General features: G+C 48.8%; 1 protein-coding gene across 1 annotated transcript in view; it reads left to right on the forward strand.

Annotated features, from left to right (window-relative positions):
• TMOD1 (tropomodulin 1) overlaps positions 1–18,656 on the forward strand; it is a 77,708-nt gene that overhangs the window by 31,393 nt on the left and 27,659 nt on the right. The window contains exons 3-4 of the mRNA XM_079113316.1: positions 5,650–5,806; positions 13,249–13,368. Coding sequence (XP_078969442.1) covers positions 5,650–5,806; positions 13,249–13,368 — 277 coding nt within the window. The remainder of the gene's footprint in view (positions 1–5,649; positions 5,807–13,248; positions 13,369–18,656) is intronic.

Raw genomic sequence — 18,656 nt, forward strand, 5'->3', positions numbered from 1 at the left:
TGTGCATGTGTGTGCACACGCATACACACATAACAGGCCCCCAGTACTTCTGGCCAGGACGGCTGCTCATGCCTCCCTCACTATCTGTAGCAATGATAATCGTGCAGGGACTTGATCTTCAGCCATACCAGCCCCTGTTTGCAAGGGTGTGCAGGATCCTGACAGTGCAGCTGAGGATGTGTCAAAGTTTCTATTGTCCTTTGCTCAACTAGACTCCGGGGCATGGGTGTGAAAGTAAGACTAAGATAAATCTGCCCAACTGCACATCAAGTTTAATGTTACAACATTGAAAAAGTCACTATTTCAAAACCAGAGTAGGGAGCTGTAGGAAAGGTTGCCAGATTCCCCACCCCCATGATTATTTTCAAGAATATATTTAAATTTTTGCTTCTTCACTTGGTGTTTTAATTTAAAAATCTCTTAATTTAAAAACCATGTATAAGCCAGGGGCAATGGTGCACACTTGTTATCCCACCAGCTTGGGAGGCTGAGGCAGGAGGATTGCAAGTTCAAAGCTAGCCTCAGCAACTTAGCGAGGCCTTAAGCAGCTTAGCAGGACCCCGTCTCAAAATAAAAAGAATAAAAAATGGACTGGGGATGTGGCTCAGTGGTTAAGCACCCCTGGGTTCAAGCCCTAGTACGAAAACAAAACAAACCATATATATATTTCTTTCTTCCTCTAGCCAGTGCCTGGTGTGAGTGGAATACCCCGTAGATGTTTGTGGAATATGCAAATGACTATCATGACCTCCTCTATGTGGAGTCTTAGTCTGAAAGGAACCTTAGATCTGACATGGCAAAATGGCAGCACATGGGCTGAGCCTGGCTTGCAGACATGTTTCGTTTGGCCTGAACATTGTTTTGGAAATGTTTGGACCACATGTCAATATTTTTAAATCAAGAGAGTTCACATAAAAACAAGCAGATCTAATAACACCATCCATGTTCCTACAGGTCAACAATCCACTGGCGCTGGGCAGCCAGCGTGGGGCACGAAAGCCTTACTGAGCCACAGTCCCCACTATTCCCAAGTGTATAACAGCTATGATCTTAGGTTAAGATCCGAGAGCGTCCAGGAATCCCTTCTCCTTAGAACCCACACACCAGTTTGCCCGTGGGGAGACAGGAAGATTATCGGGGCTTGAGTCACTGCATATAATTGAGACCTCCTCCCCATTCAATCCGCGTCTCCCTGTTGCTGCACATCAGAGAGCTTGGGTGTGGTCATGGCCCTACTTCTTAGCGCACTGCCTGGGCACGATACTCACTCAGTAGATGTTTGTGGAATAAATAGAAAATAAAGAAATGAAAGAGAGATTTCTACACATCCATGACTATCAAACACCTTCCTGGTCAGAGCCCATGACAAAATGCCTGTGAGAGCCGCCGGTGAGCCCGGGTCTGAGATCAGGCACAGGTGGCTTGCTGGGGGAAAGGCTCCGCAGCGCTCTCTCGCCCACTCGGCTCCTCCATGGCTCATTTGCAGGCAGGCACGTCACACTGTAGAACAGGCACGGTGGTCGGTGGGGGCTGCTCTGGCCTGCCTGGCTCACACGAGGAGCCTTCTGTTCCCCGCATCCCGTGACCATTCTCTTTAGTGACTGGTTGATTCTTTCCTAGATAACACATGACATTTTAAAAACACAGCTTTCTGGAGATCTAATTCACACATGGCACAATCCATCCGTCTACCAATGAACAATTCAGCTTTCCAGCACGCTCGGAGTTGTGCAACCACCAACACAGTCGCTTTCAGAACATTTTCATCACCTCAGAAGAAACCTCAGACCCACGAGCTGTGGCTCCCCATCCCCCTGAGGCCCCCAGCCCTCTTCCTCAGCTGGGGCTGCCATAACAAAATACCACAGTTCTGGTGGCCTATCTTCTCAGAGCTCAGCGGCTGGGAAGCCCCAGGTCAGGGCCCAGCAGGGTTGGTCTCTGCCAGAGGATTTCTGCCTGCTTTCTCTCATGGCAGGGTTGGGCGGGGCCCACAGCAAGTTTTCAGCGTCTCTTCTTATAAGAACGCTAATCCCATTGGATCAGGGCTCCATCCCTGTGACCTCATGTACCCTTAACTACCTCCTTGAAGGCGCTATCTCCAAATAGCGTCACATTGGGGGTTAGGGCTTCAGCACATGGATTTTGTGGGATCATTGTTCCATCCATAGCACCAGTAACCATCAATGCACGTTCTGTCTGTATACATTTGACTATTCGGGATACTTCATGTAACTGGAATCATAATACGTGACCTCGGGGCTTCCTTCACTTAGTATGGTGTTTTTAAGATTCCTCTATGTTGTAGGATTGAAGCAGGGATGCTCTACCACTGAGTTGTATCCTCAGCCCTTCTTGTTTTATTTTGAGAGAGGATCTTGCTGAGTCTCTGAGGTTGACCTCGAACTTGAGGATCCTCACACCTCAGCCTCTTGAGTTGCTGGGATTACAGGGGTGCACCACCGTGCTTATTTTTTGATTGAATTGTTTGCCTTATGTCATTGGGTCAGAGGAGAAATTTATGTATCCTGGCCAATAGACTCTTATCAGATATACGATTCACAAATATTTTCTCCCCATCTGTCATTTCACTGGTGTCTTTTAAAGCACAAGTGATTTTAATTTTGTTGAAGTCCAATACATAAATTTTTTCTTTTGTTGTTTATTGTATGGTGTCATATTTAAGAAACCATTGCCTAATCCAGGGTCACAAAGATTTATGCCTGTGTTTTCTTCTAGGAGTTTTATAGTTTTAGCTCTTACATTTAGGTCTTTGATCCATTTTGAGTTAATCTTTATATATAGTGTGAGGTCACATACTGTTTTTGAAAATAAGCTAAAGAGATAATCAGGAATTTAACAACTACGCAGCTGTTACTGTTTCAGTTGAAAATCATATTTCATTAAGCATACATATCATTTAATGGAAAGAAACTAGACTTCAATTTCTATTGAAGCTTAATGTTCAATATTCACTTAAAATGTTGGTAAGCTAAGAGTTGCTGGAAAAGACTTTGGACATTTTGGTTTTTTTAAAAGTCAACTTCTTTCAATAAATATTTAAATAAAAACAATTAAAACTTCTTTATTCCCTTGGTATAATTATATGCCTTCAGTTCAATGCAGTTGTTCTCAATCAAGGGCAATTTTGTCCCTGGGAGGGCATTTGACATTGTGGGGTGTCACAGTGTGGGGATGATGCTACTGGCATCTATGAGGTAGAGACCAGAGAGGCTGCTGCAGTCTACGGTGTATAGCACAGCCTACACAAAGAAGCATCCGACTCAAAATGCCAATTGTGCTGAGGCTGCGAAACCTGCTTTATCTGGATCAGTGGCCTCCATCAGAGAGCTCTGGAAAGCCATACAAGTTTGCAAACCTGTTTCCAACCTCATCAGTTTCTCCCGTCACAATACTCGGCCTTTGGGAAAGCCAGAATGTGCCCCGACCCCATGACTGCCATCTCCACCCTCTGCGGCAATGATGATTATGGGCAGCACTTTGAGGGTTTTTGAGAAAACTCAAGCACTTGCTTTCAATTCTTAATTCGTTGAATGAAATTTCATGTGCTCATATTCAAATATTTTGAACCTCAAAATGCAATTGGATCATTAATTCTCTTTTAGCTACATATTTGGGTAAACAGCCTCCTGTTAAAATGCATTTTAACTGATGCTGTAACAACAGTGATAAGTCATCTTTTTGGGGTGTTCATGCTGAGCCATGCTGAGCACTCTCCCTGCATTATCTGATTTTTTTCAACCCAACTACAAGGAAGCCCCTATCACTATTCACACTTTGCAGCCACAGACACTGCAGCATGTTGAGCTTAGGGGCCACACCTCGGATCATATAGTGGCCTCATTGTTATTCCCAGTCGGCGCTTAAGCCTGATGTGCACTTCAACTGTGAAGTGCAGGCGTGTCACAAAACAGTTGGATTATTCATTTTGGATAAGCACGTACAGACATTTGCAGGGCAGTGAGGTGGCCCTCGATCACTCAAGCCACCGTAAGCCCCCTGCCATGGGACAGAAGGAGCTGGCTGCAGGAGGTCCCCTCTAACCGTGGACCTGCCTGCAGAAACGTGGATCTCCTGGAAGCCTGTCTGTTGTGGCAGACAGTATGTGAGATCTGGGGCTTTGGGTGCGGTTGGCATCACTCATGTTCCTGGTACTCAGTTGAGACTTGGTTTTCTACCTTCTCCTCACCCTCTCCTTACACACTCCAGCTCCCACGACTCTGTTGACCGGTGGCCTAAATCTGTTTGCACTTAGCCCAGCACCACCCCTGCGGCCCTTATCCTGACCTTGTGCTGTGCAGGGCTGCTTGCCTCCCCGGGTCAGGTTGTGCCCCCACCCCACCCCCATCTCGCAGCCTCCACTCTTACTGACGCGTGGTGTGGTGGTAGACGTGGTTAAACATCTTGCGGAAATGACACATTGGTTGAAGGTGGCCTCTCCCTCCCAGCAGCATCTCTCTGGGTGTGGGGCTGGCAGTCTTCTTTATACACCTCTCGGGGCCCCTCTCGGAGCGGGGTTTCAGAAAAGGCTTTGGACAGTGTGTGAGTGAGGGAAGATAAGGGCTTTGGTGGAACCATTTGAGATGGAATGACTCCAATTTAGCGCATTCGGGGGGGGGGGGGGGGGGTGCAGCAAGAAGTGGCACACCTGCGCCCCAGGTGTCCTCCTCCAGTCTCTGAAACAAGGGGGTGGGAGGGAAGGATGAGGAATGCAGATGAGCTCTCCGCCAAATCTGAACGAGGGCTTTTGTTCTTGATCTGTCCCTGAAATTCCTTGGGCAAATCTTAGGCTTGCCCTGGAGGGAGGATGATCTCTGAGCGTCCTCACAGCACTTAACATCTCTGCCTCTCGAAGGTTTTGGGGGTTGAATTAAAGAGAAGCCCATTCAGGTGATTCAGATGCACCCTAACTGGGAATCTGCTTCTGTGGGAAGCACACACTTAGTAGTCTGCCCATGTTTGAAAGAGAGCAAGCGCCCAATTGGTGGATGCTATCTTTCTTGAGAGACCCATCTCCAGGGGCAACGTTCAAAATATTTAACAACCAGCAAGTCACGAGCACAGACCTGCTGGAGGCTGGAAGGGACCGACCAGGAGGGCCACAGGGGCTGCAGCCAGATGGCCTGGTCCACCTCACAGCTCTGCTGGGCTTTGGATGGCCTTTGGGGGTTCTGCCTCTTTATGCCTGATTCTGCATCTAGGGTCCTCCCTCAACCCCCTTTGGCTTCTCTCTCCAACCACTTGATACACAAATTGCTGTTGTTCGTGCAGCCAAACACCAACTTACTTCTATTTACTTCTCAGGTGACACCCTGGACACCCCTCTGGGCTCAGCCCGCCTCCGCCACCCTGAACCCTCAGCCCTCACCTTCATGAACTTTTGAGTCAGGGAAACCAGAGGATTAAGAGACAGCCTCTGCCTCCCCTTCATCTGCTGTGTGACCTTGGACAGGTCCCTGCTGTCTTGACTTTCAGAGTCTTTGCATGTAAAAAGACAGATGTGGATGAATTCTGTACTTCTGGGGTCCCTGTGGGTCAAGGATGAGTTCCTGGAGAATTGCAAGTCTTCAGCAGCTGACTGCTCTCTCTCCTCTCTCTTGCTCCCTCTCCCACCCCACAACCTGCATCTAGAATGCTCTGCTGCCTGCAGGCCTGAGGCAGAAGGATCAGACCACCAAGGCCCCCACGGGCCCCTTTAAAAGAGAGGAGCTCTTGGATCACTTGGAAAAGCAAGCAAAGGAGTTTAAGGACCGAGAAGACCTGGTCCCCTACACGGGGGAGAAACGAGGTACCGAGTGACGTTGTTCTTGTGCATATGTCGTTCCCTGGGTATTACTGAGGGCCACTGTGTGCCAGGCCCTGAATTGGGCCACACGTGTGCGGGCCTCCTCGTCCTCGGCCCTGGCTGGCCAAGAGACACAGTCCCAGCTCCTACAGCATCAATGTGTGGTATGGATTTGGTTAAGTTTGGGGGTGAACAGAGGAAAGAGACCCACCCAGACCAGCCACACTTCTCCCTGGGTTCCCTTTGGCTGGAGTGTCCTGGTCATTTTTCATCCAAACCTAGACCCTTTGAGAGTAAAACCATTAACAGGACATGAGGCCTAACTAAGGACCACCCTGTGCAAATGAGAAACCAGAGAGAGCCCCAGGCCTTCCCTTCCTTCATCTGTCCCTCCAGATGCTTCAGCCCAGTCTACATGGACCCCCAGCATGCATCTAGAAGTCCCCAGAGAGCAGAGAGTCCCTCCTGCCTGTGCACCTTCCCTGGCCCCCAGTCGCCCTGCCCTTCTGAGTCTTGCTCGCCCTTGCTTGGTGTCTTGGAGAGGAGACCCAAAGTTTGAGTTCTGTTCCCCGGTGTTCCAAGCTCTTTCCCACCTTCAACCTTTGCGCATATCCCTCGGCCCAGAAGGCTGCATGCTGTCCTCATCCCCTTTAAGTGTCCTCCTCCCCTTTAAGCGGGAGTTAGAACCCACCTGGAGCTAGACCTTCTTCCAGGCAGCCCAGGCCGTACCACTTACTAGCTGTGCAAACTCCAGTAAATGACCTGGTTTCCTCCTCCATAAAATGGGGGCGATGGAAAGAGGATCAGCAGCCTGCGGAGGCTGGGAGGAGGAGTCTGTGTGCTAGGGTTTATATAAAGCTCTTTGCAGGGCGTCTGGCGCAGGGTGAGGGCTGTGGAAGCACCAGCTAGCATTGTCCTCAGACTCTCCTGGATGCGCCTTCTCTATCAGGGACGCGGTCCCCAGCTGCTCTGCTGAGACACCCTCTCCCCTTGCACCTTCCCCCTTGGTTACTTGTCGGCTCAGGAGCCTGTGTTCTGGGCGCTGTCCACATTTTATCAATTTCTCTTTCCTCATCATCTCTCTCCCCTCCTCTTGTGCTCCCAGAGGATGGAGACTGGGTCGGGTTTGCCTTGGTGCCCAGCACCCAGCCAGCCCGGGGCTGGGCCAATGGCAGGGTCCATTGGAGAGTTGCCCATGGGTCAGTTAACATTAAATGAACGTCTAAGCATCCATGGGCAACTTGCAGAGAACACAAGCTTCAAGATGCCTACATCCTCCTACCCCAGCACCTACTAAGTCTCTAGCACGTAGAAGGCACCTATTAAAGATGTATGGAGTAAAAACATTAATTTTGATTGGTTTATGGTGTAATTAGTTGTTCCTTGTTAGCTCCTTCCAGTCCCCCGACCCCAGATGTAAGTACCACAAGCCGGGGTCTGCATCTGCATCCCTGTTGGATTAGCATGGTGCCCAGCACAGAGTAGCTGCTTAATAAACCATCAAATGAAAACACACACTAGGAGTAGACATTGAGGCATTCCAAATCCTAGAATTCCAGGTTTTGTCAAAGAACTGGAAGGTTGGAGAGGACTGAGGGACATCTGCATTACAGAACTTCCAGAAGGGTCATAGGCATCCTGGACGGGGTGGCAAGAAGGGCAGGGATGACAGGGAGGCAGGTGCCTGACAGGGGGAGGGTGCCAGGGATGGTTTTAAGCAAGACATTTGTGCCAGGAGCACAATGTGGATTTCACGTACCTTAACTCCCATGATCCCACATGCACATTTGATAACTGGGGCAATAAGAGAGTCATCGTCAGACCTGTGGGGACAGTAGGGTAGATAGGATTTATTGTTCCCATATAGCAACAAACCTAAAAGGCTCATACTCAACACCACCATCAGCATCATTAAGTATATAAATGATGATTGTTGGGGTTCTTGTGGGTTCAGTGAGTTGAGGTCTCAGCAGAGGAGGTGGGCAGGAGACCCTCCAGCTCTAACTGACACTCAGGGCCATTTACTCTCACCCTTACTGAGCACTCCCTCCACACTGGGCCAAGAGCTAGCTGGGGTTGAAGGAAACAGCATCCCCCAAACCTCAAGGCCCCACAAGATGTGTAAGAGTCATAGTCCTGTGCAAAGGTCCTGAGGAATTCAGAAATGGAGGCATTCCCATCCAAATGAGGAGATCAGAACCACCCTCCTGTAGGATATCTTCATTAGAATTAGATTTGACTTAATGTAAGTGACTTAATCAAGGGCTGGTAAGCCACGCATCATATTTCTCAGCCTCAGGAATCAAGCTCCTTCCTAGCTTTTCCTTCCGTCATCCCTGCCATATATTTTTGGCCTCGTGGTCCATTTTACTGCTGAAGCTCCAGTCATTGCACTTACATTCCAACTAGTAAGATAAAGGCAAGAAAGTAGTTTAGGTCCTTCTAACAGTGTCACAGAGTCCCTATCTCACTGAAGCCATCTATTGCTGAGGGCTGATAAATCACGGATCTTAAATATTTATTGAATGTTCCTCTTGTCATTGCATCAGTCATTTTCAAAGTCAAATTCCTTTTTAGGTGTTTTATTTTCCTATGTTTCTCCCCTTTCCAGATCCCTGGAATCTGATATTAGTTTGAAGCTTATGAGGCATTTTGCCCCAAATGATCTTGTTGTGTGTGTTGCTTTTAGCGGCGATTGGTATTTGCTGTGAACGACTTAAACAATAAAACAAATTAAGTCAAATAATTTCTCCCACTGAAAATAAGCTCTGATCCCGTTTTAGTGAAGATCTTCCTGGACGTTTCTCTGTGGACTTCCTGCTCCCTCCCCACTTGCACCCGTGCTTCTGGTTCAGATCACCATGGTCTCTCACCGGGGACGATTGCACCAGCCCCTCTTCTCCAGGCTGTGCTTCTTCAATAGCCCAGTGAGCAGAGTTGATTGAAATAAAATCTAGATGACATAAAATTAACCATTTTAAAGTCAACAAAACAGTGGCATTGAGTACACACCCAGTGTTATATGACCGTCATCTCTATCAAGACCCAGAAGACATCCATTTCTCTAGAATAAACCAGGTATCCCCACTCCCCGATACTCGACTCCCCTCTCCCTCAGCCCCTGGCAACCGGATCTGTTCTATGGATTATTTATTCTGGACGTTTCCTATAAATGAAATCATCTGTACATGACTGTGTATCTGGTTTCTATCACTTAGTATAATGTTCTACAAACTCATGCTTATTGTAGTATCAGTACTGCATTTCTTTTTAATGACTAAATGATATTCCATAATTTGTTTATCCACTCATCCATGGATAGACCTTTTGGTTATTTCTATTTTTGTCTATTGTGATTCCACCTTTTGGCTGCATTGAACATTTCTGAACAAGTATTTCTTTGAATATGTGTTTTCAGTTCTTTGGGATATATACCTAAGAGTGGGATTGACGAATCATATGGTAACTCTATATTTAATTTTGGGGAACTCCCAACCTTGTTCTCCATAGCAACTGTTCCATTTTTCACTCCCACCAGCAATATATAAGGGATCCAATTTTCTACATCCTCGCCAACACTTACTTCCTGCTTTTTTTAGTCCTGCTCCTGGGTGTTCAGTGGTGTCTCAGTGTAGTTCCATCTGCATCTCCCTAATGAAGCATCTTCTGTGCTCATTGGCAATGTATACCCGCCTTGAAGAAATGTCTATTCCAGTCCTTTACCCATTTTTAAGTTGGGTTATTTGTCTTTTCATCATTGGGTTGTAAAAATTCTTTGTATATTCTGAATACTAGACCTTCATATATAGTTTGTGAATATTTAATCACACACTGTAAGTTGTCTTTGTACTTTTTTTTTTTTTTTTTTTTGTGGTGCTGGGGATTTAACCCATGGCCTTATGCATGCCAGGCAAGCACTCTACCAACTGAGCTATATCCCCAGTCCTGTACTTTCTTGATAGTGTCCTTTGATGTGCAAAAATTTTTAATTTTGATGAAGTCCAAACGATCTTTTTCTTTTGTTGCTGGTACTTTTGCTGTTATATTTAAGACTCCATTGCCAATTCTACGATCATGAGGAATATGACTTTGCTTTCTTCTAAGAATGTTATAGTTTTAGCTCTTATATTCGGATCTCTAATCCATTTTGAGTTTGATTTTGTGTGTGGTGTGAGGTAGGGGTCCAACTCTTCATTAGAATGTGAATATCTGGTTGTGCTCAGAGATGATTCTTTTCCATTGAATGGACTTGGCACCATTGTTGAAAATCTATTTGCTATTTATGTTTGACTTTGTTTCTGGACTCTGTTTGCTTTCATAGTCTACATGTCTATACTTATACCAGTACCACACCATGTAGCTTTGCAGTTAAGTTTTGAGGCCAGTGAGTCTTCTAATTTCTTTTCTTTTTTTTTCCAAGATTGTTTTGTCTATTTGTGAACCCTTACAATTCCATATGAACTTGAGTATTGGTTTTTCCTTTTCTGCAAAAAAAGGTCATTGGGATTTTGATAAGAATTACATTGAATCTGTCTGTGGACCACTTTGGATCATACTGCCCTCTTAATAATATTTTCTTTTAATCCATGCATTCAGAATACTTTTGCATTTATTTAGATCTTAATTTCTTTCAGCAATTTTTGTAGCTTTCAGTGAAAGCTTATCCACAAGCATTTGATTCTTCAGATCCTGTTGTAAATGCAATCGTTTCCCTGAATTCCTTTTCAGATTATCGTTGATGTACAGAAACACCACTTATTTTTGTACATTGATCTTATGCCATGCAACATTGCTGAATTTATTAGTTTTTACAGATTTTTTTTTGTATGTGGAAATTTAAGGTTTTCTCCACATAAGAACATGTCATCTACAAACAGAAATAATTTTACTTCTTTCTTCCCAATCTGAATTCCACCAGCTTGTTTTTTCTTGTCTCTCTACTCTGACCAGAACTTCCAGTACAATGTTGAATAGCAGCAGCAGAAGTGGGTCTCTGTCGCTGGCTCTTTGCGGTTCCAAAATCCGTGGATAATTGTCACCGCCTGCAGCAACAACTTGCACGGGTCTTATGGGTGGTGGAGTGGAAACTGAGGCACTTCTATCTTTCTCCTTAGGCACTGCTTTCTTGCTTGTTCATAGAGGATAGAGGAAATGAGGTTTACTTGCTTTGAGAGGAGAGAGAGAGAGAGACTTTGCTTATCAGAGACAGAGACTTCGCTTAAGAGAGATTTTGAAAGGACAGGCTTTTCTTAGAGCTTAGAAGAGAGACCTGCCACGCCTTAAAGTCCTGCATCCTGTGAACTAAGGGTACGTCCACCCAAGGTGCCCTAGTGATGCGTCAGTTCTCCGCTCTGCGATCTGCCTCCCGCCGCTGCCTGCTAGCTGCTTTCCTGTTTGAGTCTTCTTCCTACTTTTCTGCTAATGGCTGCTGTGGCGTGTTTTTCCCTCTGGCTGCTTCTAATGGCTGCTGTGGCGTGTCTTCTTCTCTGGCTGCTGCCGCGCCGCGTGTCTTCTGCTACTGCTTTTCTGCTAATGGCTACTCTCTCTGTCTCGCTCCGCCTACGCTTATATCACCTCCAGGAGGCGGAGAGCAGGGCCACGCCTCTCATGCAAAGATTAGGCGAGACGCTCTGAGCAGGCAATTAGTGCTCGAGAACACATGCGCATACACTGTGTGCGTGGACGAGAAAATCACCTGAGTGTGCTTATGTCAATCAACCTCCTCGCTGCCGATGTGATCAGGCGCCATCCTGGCGCCGCCAACATGGCACAGCCCTAACAGGTCTCTTGGTCTTGTCTCTCATCTTAGGGCTCCTTTCCTTACTTCCGTCAGGTCTCACAGCACAGGCTGTCGTCTCAGTGAAGCCTTCCCTGACCACCCTTCTCAAAATGACAGTACCCACCTCGTCCGACTCGCACCCTGCCTTTCCCAGTCCTTTGCCCGACTTTATCTTCCTGTGTCCATGATGCTCAATGCCGTCTGGTATCTTCACCTGTTGATTCTTGCCTCCTTCCAATAACTTGTAAGCTGTTGAAAGTCTGGGTCACTGCTGTTCCCCTAGTCCCTAGAAAGGTGTCTGGCACATAAGAAGCACTCTATTGTTGTTGCATGAACTACACACTCACAGAGTTTTGGTCTCAGTCCATTTTCTAGTGCTCTAACTAGAATACCACAGACTGGAGAACTATAGAGAAGAGACATTTATTTCTAGAAGCTAGAAGTCCATGGGCTGGAGAGGGCCTCCTGGCTGCAGTGCAACGTGGTGGGGGACATTGAATGGTGAGAAAGAACAAGTGTTCCAGTTCAGGTCTCTTAGGAAGTCACTAATACTGCTGGGTGTGGTGACTCACTCCTGTCGTCCAGTGGCTCGGGAGACTGAGGCAGGAGGATCATGAGTTCAAACCAGCCTCAGCAACTTAGTAAGACCCTGTCTCAAAATAAAAAATAAAAAAGGGCTGGGGATGTAGCTCAGTGGTTGAGTGCCTCTGAGTTCAATCCCCGGTACAAAAAAAAAAAAAAAAAAAAAGTCACTAATACGACCACGGGGTCTCCCTCATGATTTCAATTTCCTCCATTCCTGATTACCTCCCAACAGTCCTAGCTCCAAATGCCATTCATGTATGAACTTGGGGATTAGGTTTCTAACACATGAACTCAGGGACATGCCAACCTTAAATGTGTGAACTTGCCTCTTTACACATTTGCCTTGGGCATTTTCCTTCTTGCTCTCAAGCAGCAATCTCCAGTGCCCTTTAAGAGCCCCTGGCACCCCTGGTGGGGGAGCACCGTCACCTCTCCAACAGTCCCCACCATTAGGCATGCAGTGGCCATCTGCGAGTCTCCCGCTTCACTCCCTCCTCTGTCACGAGCCTGACACTTTAAAAATAGAATGTCCCAAGAGGCAAGAATGCATTTCTGCTCCCTTTTTGTGGTGTGTGTTTGTGTGTGTGTGTGTGTGTGTGTGTGTGTGTGTGGGGCTGGGGATCACACCCAGGTCCTCGCACAAGCTAGGCGAGCGCCCTAACCAATAAGCTGCACCCCATCCCCCTTTTTGTCTTTCCGTGATCTGAGTGTATTTGTTTTGCTTTGTTAAGGAATGTTTACAGCTTTTTCTCTCACAGGAGAGCCTCAGTTAGGGCATCCCAGGCCCCACATTCTATTGTATTTTCCTTTGTATTTTTTCTTGCTTGCGGGTGGTTTAAAGTCATGACTGATGCTTTGAACAGAGTGGTTTACTTTGACCAAGTTACAAAATCCTTCTTTTCAAGTGCGATCAAGGGGTGTCCTGTTGGGATCCCTGACTCCCAATCTCTGGGGAAGTTGGCCTCCAGAGAGAGAAGCCTAAAGGCCCTTCCACAAGCCTCCGCCATGGTCCACCAGGACCAGTGTCAGAGGTGGTACCATCACAGCCACACACCTTGACAGCCACCCTGTGTGTTTACAGGAAAGATCTGGGTCCCCAAGCAGAAGCCAGTGGACCCTGTGCTGGAAAGCGTGACTCTGGAGCCAGAGCTGGAGGAGGCCTTGGCCAACGCCTCAGATGCGGAACTCTGTGACATCGCAGGTGAGGGGAACTCCAGAAGCATTCCAGAGCCTTCCAGAGGCCTTACCCCCATCTGCAGGGAGAATTGTTTGGTTCAGTTTAACAGAACACCCTATTTCTAACAAGGAAACCAAAGCGTTAAAATAAAACTCCATTCTCAGGGCCAGGGGTGTAGCTCAGTGGTGGAGCACTTGCCTGGTGTGCAAGGTCCTAGTTCTAATCCACAGCATGGGGGGCACATCCACTATCAGAAGCCAAAATGAGGGGGCAGCGATAAAACCACTCAAGCCCATCATATCACAGAGCCACTTGATGCCATGAGAACCCCTCCCCAAGGGACGGGAACGTATTCCAGGGAGGGCCAGCAAGGGGCCCCGTCCCAGCCACTTGAATCAAATCCCCAGAAGGAAAATAGAGGGAAACAACCCAGGTCCCAGGCGTGTCCAGCTGGGGAGGCTTACAAAGGGTCAGTGTGAAGACACCTGGTTAAAACCTTGAGCAGGGCTGGGGGTGTCACCCTCGTGTCTCATGTTTCAGACACTCTCCGATGTGTGTTTCCATGTGATCTTCACAAACAGCCTGGGAAACTCCAGAAGGTGACCAGATATTCGGAGCCCTTTGCTGCTCACCCTTCCACCTAACTCCTGCCCCAGACACCCTCCGTCCCACCCCACTGAGGGTCAGGCACCTCTGCAACCTGTGTGCTCCCCATTCTACTGCACCCCCAGACTCAGTGAGGGCCTTGGGGGCTGCTCGCCATCACCCAGGCTGGGGAGATTCTGAAGGGCAGAGGCAGGAGAGAGGAAAGGAGGGGAGCAGCTGTAAGTGAGGTCCAGGGAAGAGTTGGCCCCAGAGATTAAGTGGCTCTCAGTGCCCTTAATAAAGTAGGAATAGCAGTAAGGGAAATAACTGAGTTTGCTTTCAGGCCTGTGACATTTCAGGTGCCTTGGGCCACCCAGATGGGGACAGTTATGCACAAAGTTCTGGAGTTCTGCAAGGAGTCCCCATTGGGACAGAGATCCAGGCGTGATTAGCGTTGCCAACTCCAGGCAGTGTACATGGCCGCTGGGGCCTGCGCTCTGGAGGCGCTCGCGCCAGGCCAGGGTAGGAGACGTTAGGGGGCAGGTGGAAGAAATGACGCCAAACTAGCTCGGTGGCGTTAACCACAGATGGACTGGAAGCCAGAAGCCAAGACAAGATGGGCAGACCTGACATGGGAGCCAGGAGACAGAACAGGGGCTCAGGGGCTCAGGGCTGATGGAGCTTCTCGGAGGTTGCGAGCCAAGGACTGGGTGGGGCTGCAGCTGTCTCCACCTCATGGCGTCCACTGGCCTTTTGGCTTCTCCAGGGTGGCTGTACGTGACTCCTGTGGCTTTCGGGGCAGGGAAGGGAGCTAGGGATGGTGCTCATCGGTAGCAGGCGGGCCATGGAAAAGGGCAGTGACTTCGACTCTTTAACCATGTGCCAGGGGTGACCCGGGCAGTGGCAGTGGAAGCCAGGTTTCAGGGACCGAGGAGTGAAGGGAGAGAGCAGGTGCGTGGCCCTGAGTACAAACAGCCCTTTCCTCAGGAGACAAGTGTGCGGAAGGACCAAGGGCAGCAACCGAAGGACACAGGTTGGGAGAGAGTGACTTCCATTCGCCCTTTGGAGTGCAGGTGCAGAGAGCTCTCGGAGGCAGGAAGGGAACACTTCACTCAGGAACCCACCTTGCTTTGCGGTTGAGGATTTATTGTGTCAGAAGCCACATGAGTCATATCAGGTCTCCCGCGATGCCCACATGTCTCAGCCAACCTCTTCCCCTCCAGGCCCCAGGGAGGGTCCTCCTGAGAGAGGCGGTAGGGAGGGCTGCCGCCCTGGTCCGCGCCTCCAGGCTGTTTTTATCCTGGACTCTCTCCTGCGGTCACCCTGCATGACATCACTCCCCTCCTTAGGCAGCTCCAAGGGATTATCAAATGACTGCTGTCAGAACCTCGGCTCCTGCCCGTGCCTGAGCCCCAACAGAACGGGACACTGGGTGAAGTTTCTGTGCCGCTTTCTGGAAGCTGCTGCTCTTTATTTTTATTGCCGCTGGGCTCCTTTTTATTACCTGTCCATTACCTTCCGGTGTCTGGGAAGAAGCTGGGGCAGTGAGTCCATCCCTGTGCTAGCTGGTTGTCCCCAGAGGCCCATCATGGTCTCAGCCATTTGAAAGGTGGCAGTGCCTCTTGGAAGGAGGGATATTTGCTGAGCACCACCGGGTCCCAGGTGCAGTGGGGTTGCTCTTGGCCCTGTCACTTCTACTGGTCACAACATGGCGGGCAAATGAAGCAAATTCCCAGAGACCTGCTGCTGTAGTGCTGTGTTGGAAGTTGAGGGGCCCAGATGATGCCAGGCTTGGTGGCCGGAAGCACCGGGCGTTGCAGGCCCCCAAGGGTGATGGTGGTATGGATTGGCTCCTTTCTCAAGGAGGGTGTGTGGAGCCATGAGTGGGGTGACCGCAGAGGAAGAAACGTGGGGGGACAAGGGGTCACCTCCAGGCAACGCCCAGGCAGGGATGGTGACTTCCATCATCCCAGCCTTTGTTTGGCCTCTCATGCAAACAGTCAGCACCACGTACCCAGGGCCCGCCTACCTACCTACTGTGTACCCTGCTCTGGACGAAGCTCTGGTGAAAGAATACTAGAGAACAGCTCATTTCCTGCCCTTGTGGAGCCAACTTTAGACCAATACCTGGCAAATGCGAAATGATACATGAGAACCCACCCTTTAAAAGGGCACCCCCAGGCCACCAAGCCCCCAAGGACAGTCAGCCAGCCCCAGCTCTGTGTTTCTTGGAAACAGTCCTGGCCAGATCATCCCTGGTGCTGTCATCCCTCGGCCCCATCCTGCTCCTATCCTGGACTGTCAGGGAGGGGCTTCTAGGCACCTGAGTCCTGGGCCAGTCACTTTCTCTCACCTGCCCCTAGGATACGGGAGCACACCTGGCAGCCTAGGCCCGGCTGCCGGCAGCTGGAGGAGCTGGGGGTGTGTATGCATGCTCACTCTGTGTCCCGAGTGGAATCACAAACGAGTGAGGCCTGCCAAGGCAGAGAGAGGAAGCAGAACTCAATGTTCTATTTCAGAGTTCAAAAATAGTTCTTTTTGAGTTTTGAGGAAGATCTAGACTTAAAAAAAAAAAAAAAAAGAAAGAAAGAAATCAAGTCCCCCAGTGCTTTGCCAGAATCTACAAAGAACGAAGCAGCAGACCGTGTGGACGTGCTGTTTTCTTCCTGGTGACGTGGAGCACACAGGACCCTGTGAGGGAGAAGGTCACCATCTCCTGCCTAGGGCTGGCGAAGGCGGCGCTGGCTTCAGGACCACCAGGCACCACTCTGGGCTCCTCCCCTCTTCCTCCCGCCCTCCCTCCCTCTCTCCTCCTTCCCTCCTTTCTTCTTCCTTCCACCTTGATTTCCCCTGAGCTGCCAAATGGTTTTACTCCTCCTCAGGCCTGCTTTTGACATAGCACCTCCTAGAACATATGGGATGGTCCTTAGAATTCCCAGGTTGAGGGGATGTTCTAGAACTCCAGAACTGCTAGTCACCTAATAGGCAGGAACACCAACTTAGAAGTCAGGAGAGTCCTTGCTGAAAGGTCTTGGCGAACCATTTCCCTGAAAAGTGGAGGGGTTGATGGGGCTGCCTGGATGTTTACTGTGAACAATCAAACAGGAGAAAACCATGAGAAACTGTTGTGTGGCTGTCGACTGAGGCCCACGGAAGGTTCAAGTTCAGCACTTCACACTTTACAATGAGAACACTGAAGCCCCAGAGGAGACACGACCTGTCCAGGGTTACCCAGAAAATTAGGACCAAGGCCCAGGCTGGAACCCAGGGCTCTCAGCCCCCATAACTTCCCTGCCTCTGCCCGCTTCTCTAGAGCATCCCAGGAAGCTGGCATTCAAGCTCCAAATCCACCTTCCATTTTCCACCTCTCTGTATGTCGAAGAGCAGGCACCACACGAGGTTACCTCTTTCACAGGGTTCCCCGTAACCTTTCCAAACTGTGCTTCCAACCTGAAAAAACAGGGTCACAGCCCAGAACCATGGGCCGCTGCGTGTGGGAGCCTGGCTCACCAGCTCCAGGAGGCGCCTCGTAGGGATGTGACTCACCTGACGCTGACTCAGGCCTCGACTCCCACTGCCCACATAGATGCAGCCTAAATTAAAACCTTGAGAGCTCAAAAAAGTGCAGTGCCTCGCTCCCTATCTGTTCTCCTTAGTGATGAACAGGCACGGCTAATTTTAGGATGTGAGAAGCAGAAGGAACTTTCAGATCATTTCATCTTATGATTCTTGGCTCCCATGGGCCTTCAGAATCACCCCAGGAGGTTAAAAAACACCTCTCCAGAGATTTGTATCATCTGTGCAGGGCGAGGTTGGCATTGTTACTGTCTTAAAGCCCACTAGGTTATTTGCGTGTGCAGCCATGATGGAGAACAACTGGTCTTCCATCACCCTTTGGTTGAACCAAGGAGGCTGAAGCCCAGAGGAAGGAGGACTTCCCCAAGGTCACACCAAGGGCATAGTCAGGGCCGGAACTAGGGTCTCCTGACTCTTCATTAAGAACTCTCATATTACCTCTCTAACTGGAAACCATATCTAATGAAATGGCTTTTGGTTTTAAAAACAAACTATCATCAAATATTTACCAAATACCTACTATATTCAGAGAGGGTGGAAGAGAGACAAAGAATGCTCTTCCCTGACCTCTGGAAGCCCACAGTCCAGCAGAGGGGCATGCACACACCTGGATATCTCTCCCAGTGGGTCCTCTCTGGTGTAATAAGGACAACAGGTACTTTGGGAGAACAAGAAAGGGAGAGGGAGGAATTCCAAAAGACTCTCTGGAGGAGGAAGTTTACCCCGAGTTTTAAAGGAGGGCAAGGTAGAGTGGTTGAATAAAATACAGGATGTCCATTGAATTTGAATGTCAGATAAATAATGAATAACTTTTTAATATGAGTATATCCCAAATATTGAATGGGACATACTTATAATACTAAGAGATTATTCATTGTCTATCTGAAATTCCAATTTCTCTTGGTGTGGAGAATCACCAGCAGAAGGGACAGTCTGGTGAAAGCAGGAGAAGCTACTGAGCAGTGATAAATAGTAGCAGAGCAGAAGGAAAGCAGGTAAGCAACAAGCTCTTGAGGCAGAGCCAGCAGTGCCGGCTGGCGGAGCCAAGCTCTGGGGCTTGGACTTGGCCATCACAAGCCACTCTCCTTCCATGGACATCAGCACACTGAACTCCCATCCATTGCTCCCTCCATAGACCAGCTCACTTCCTG

This window comes from Sciurus vulgaris (assembly GCF_902686455.1).
Source record: "Sciurus vulgaris genome assembly, chromosome: 15".
NCBI lineage: Eukaryota > Metazoa > Chordata > Mammalia > Rodentia > Sciuridae > Sciurus > Sciurus vulgaris.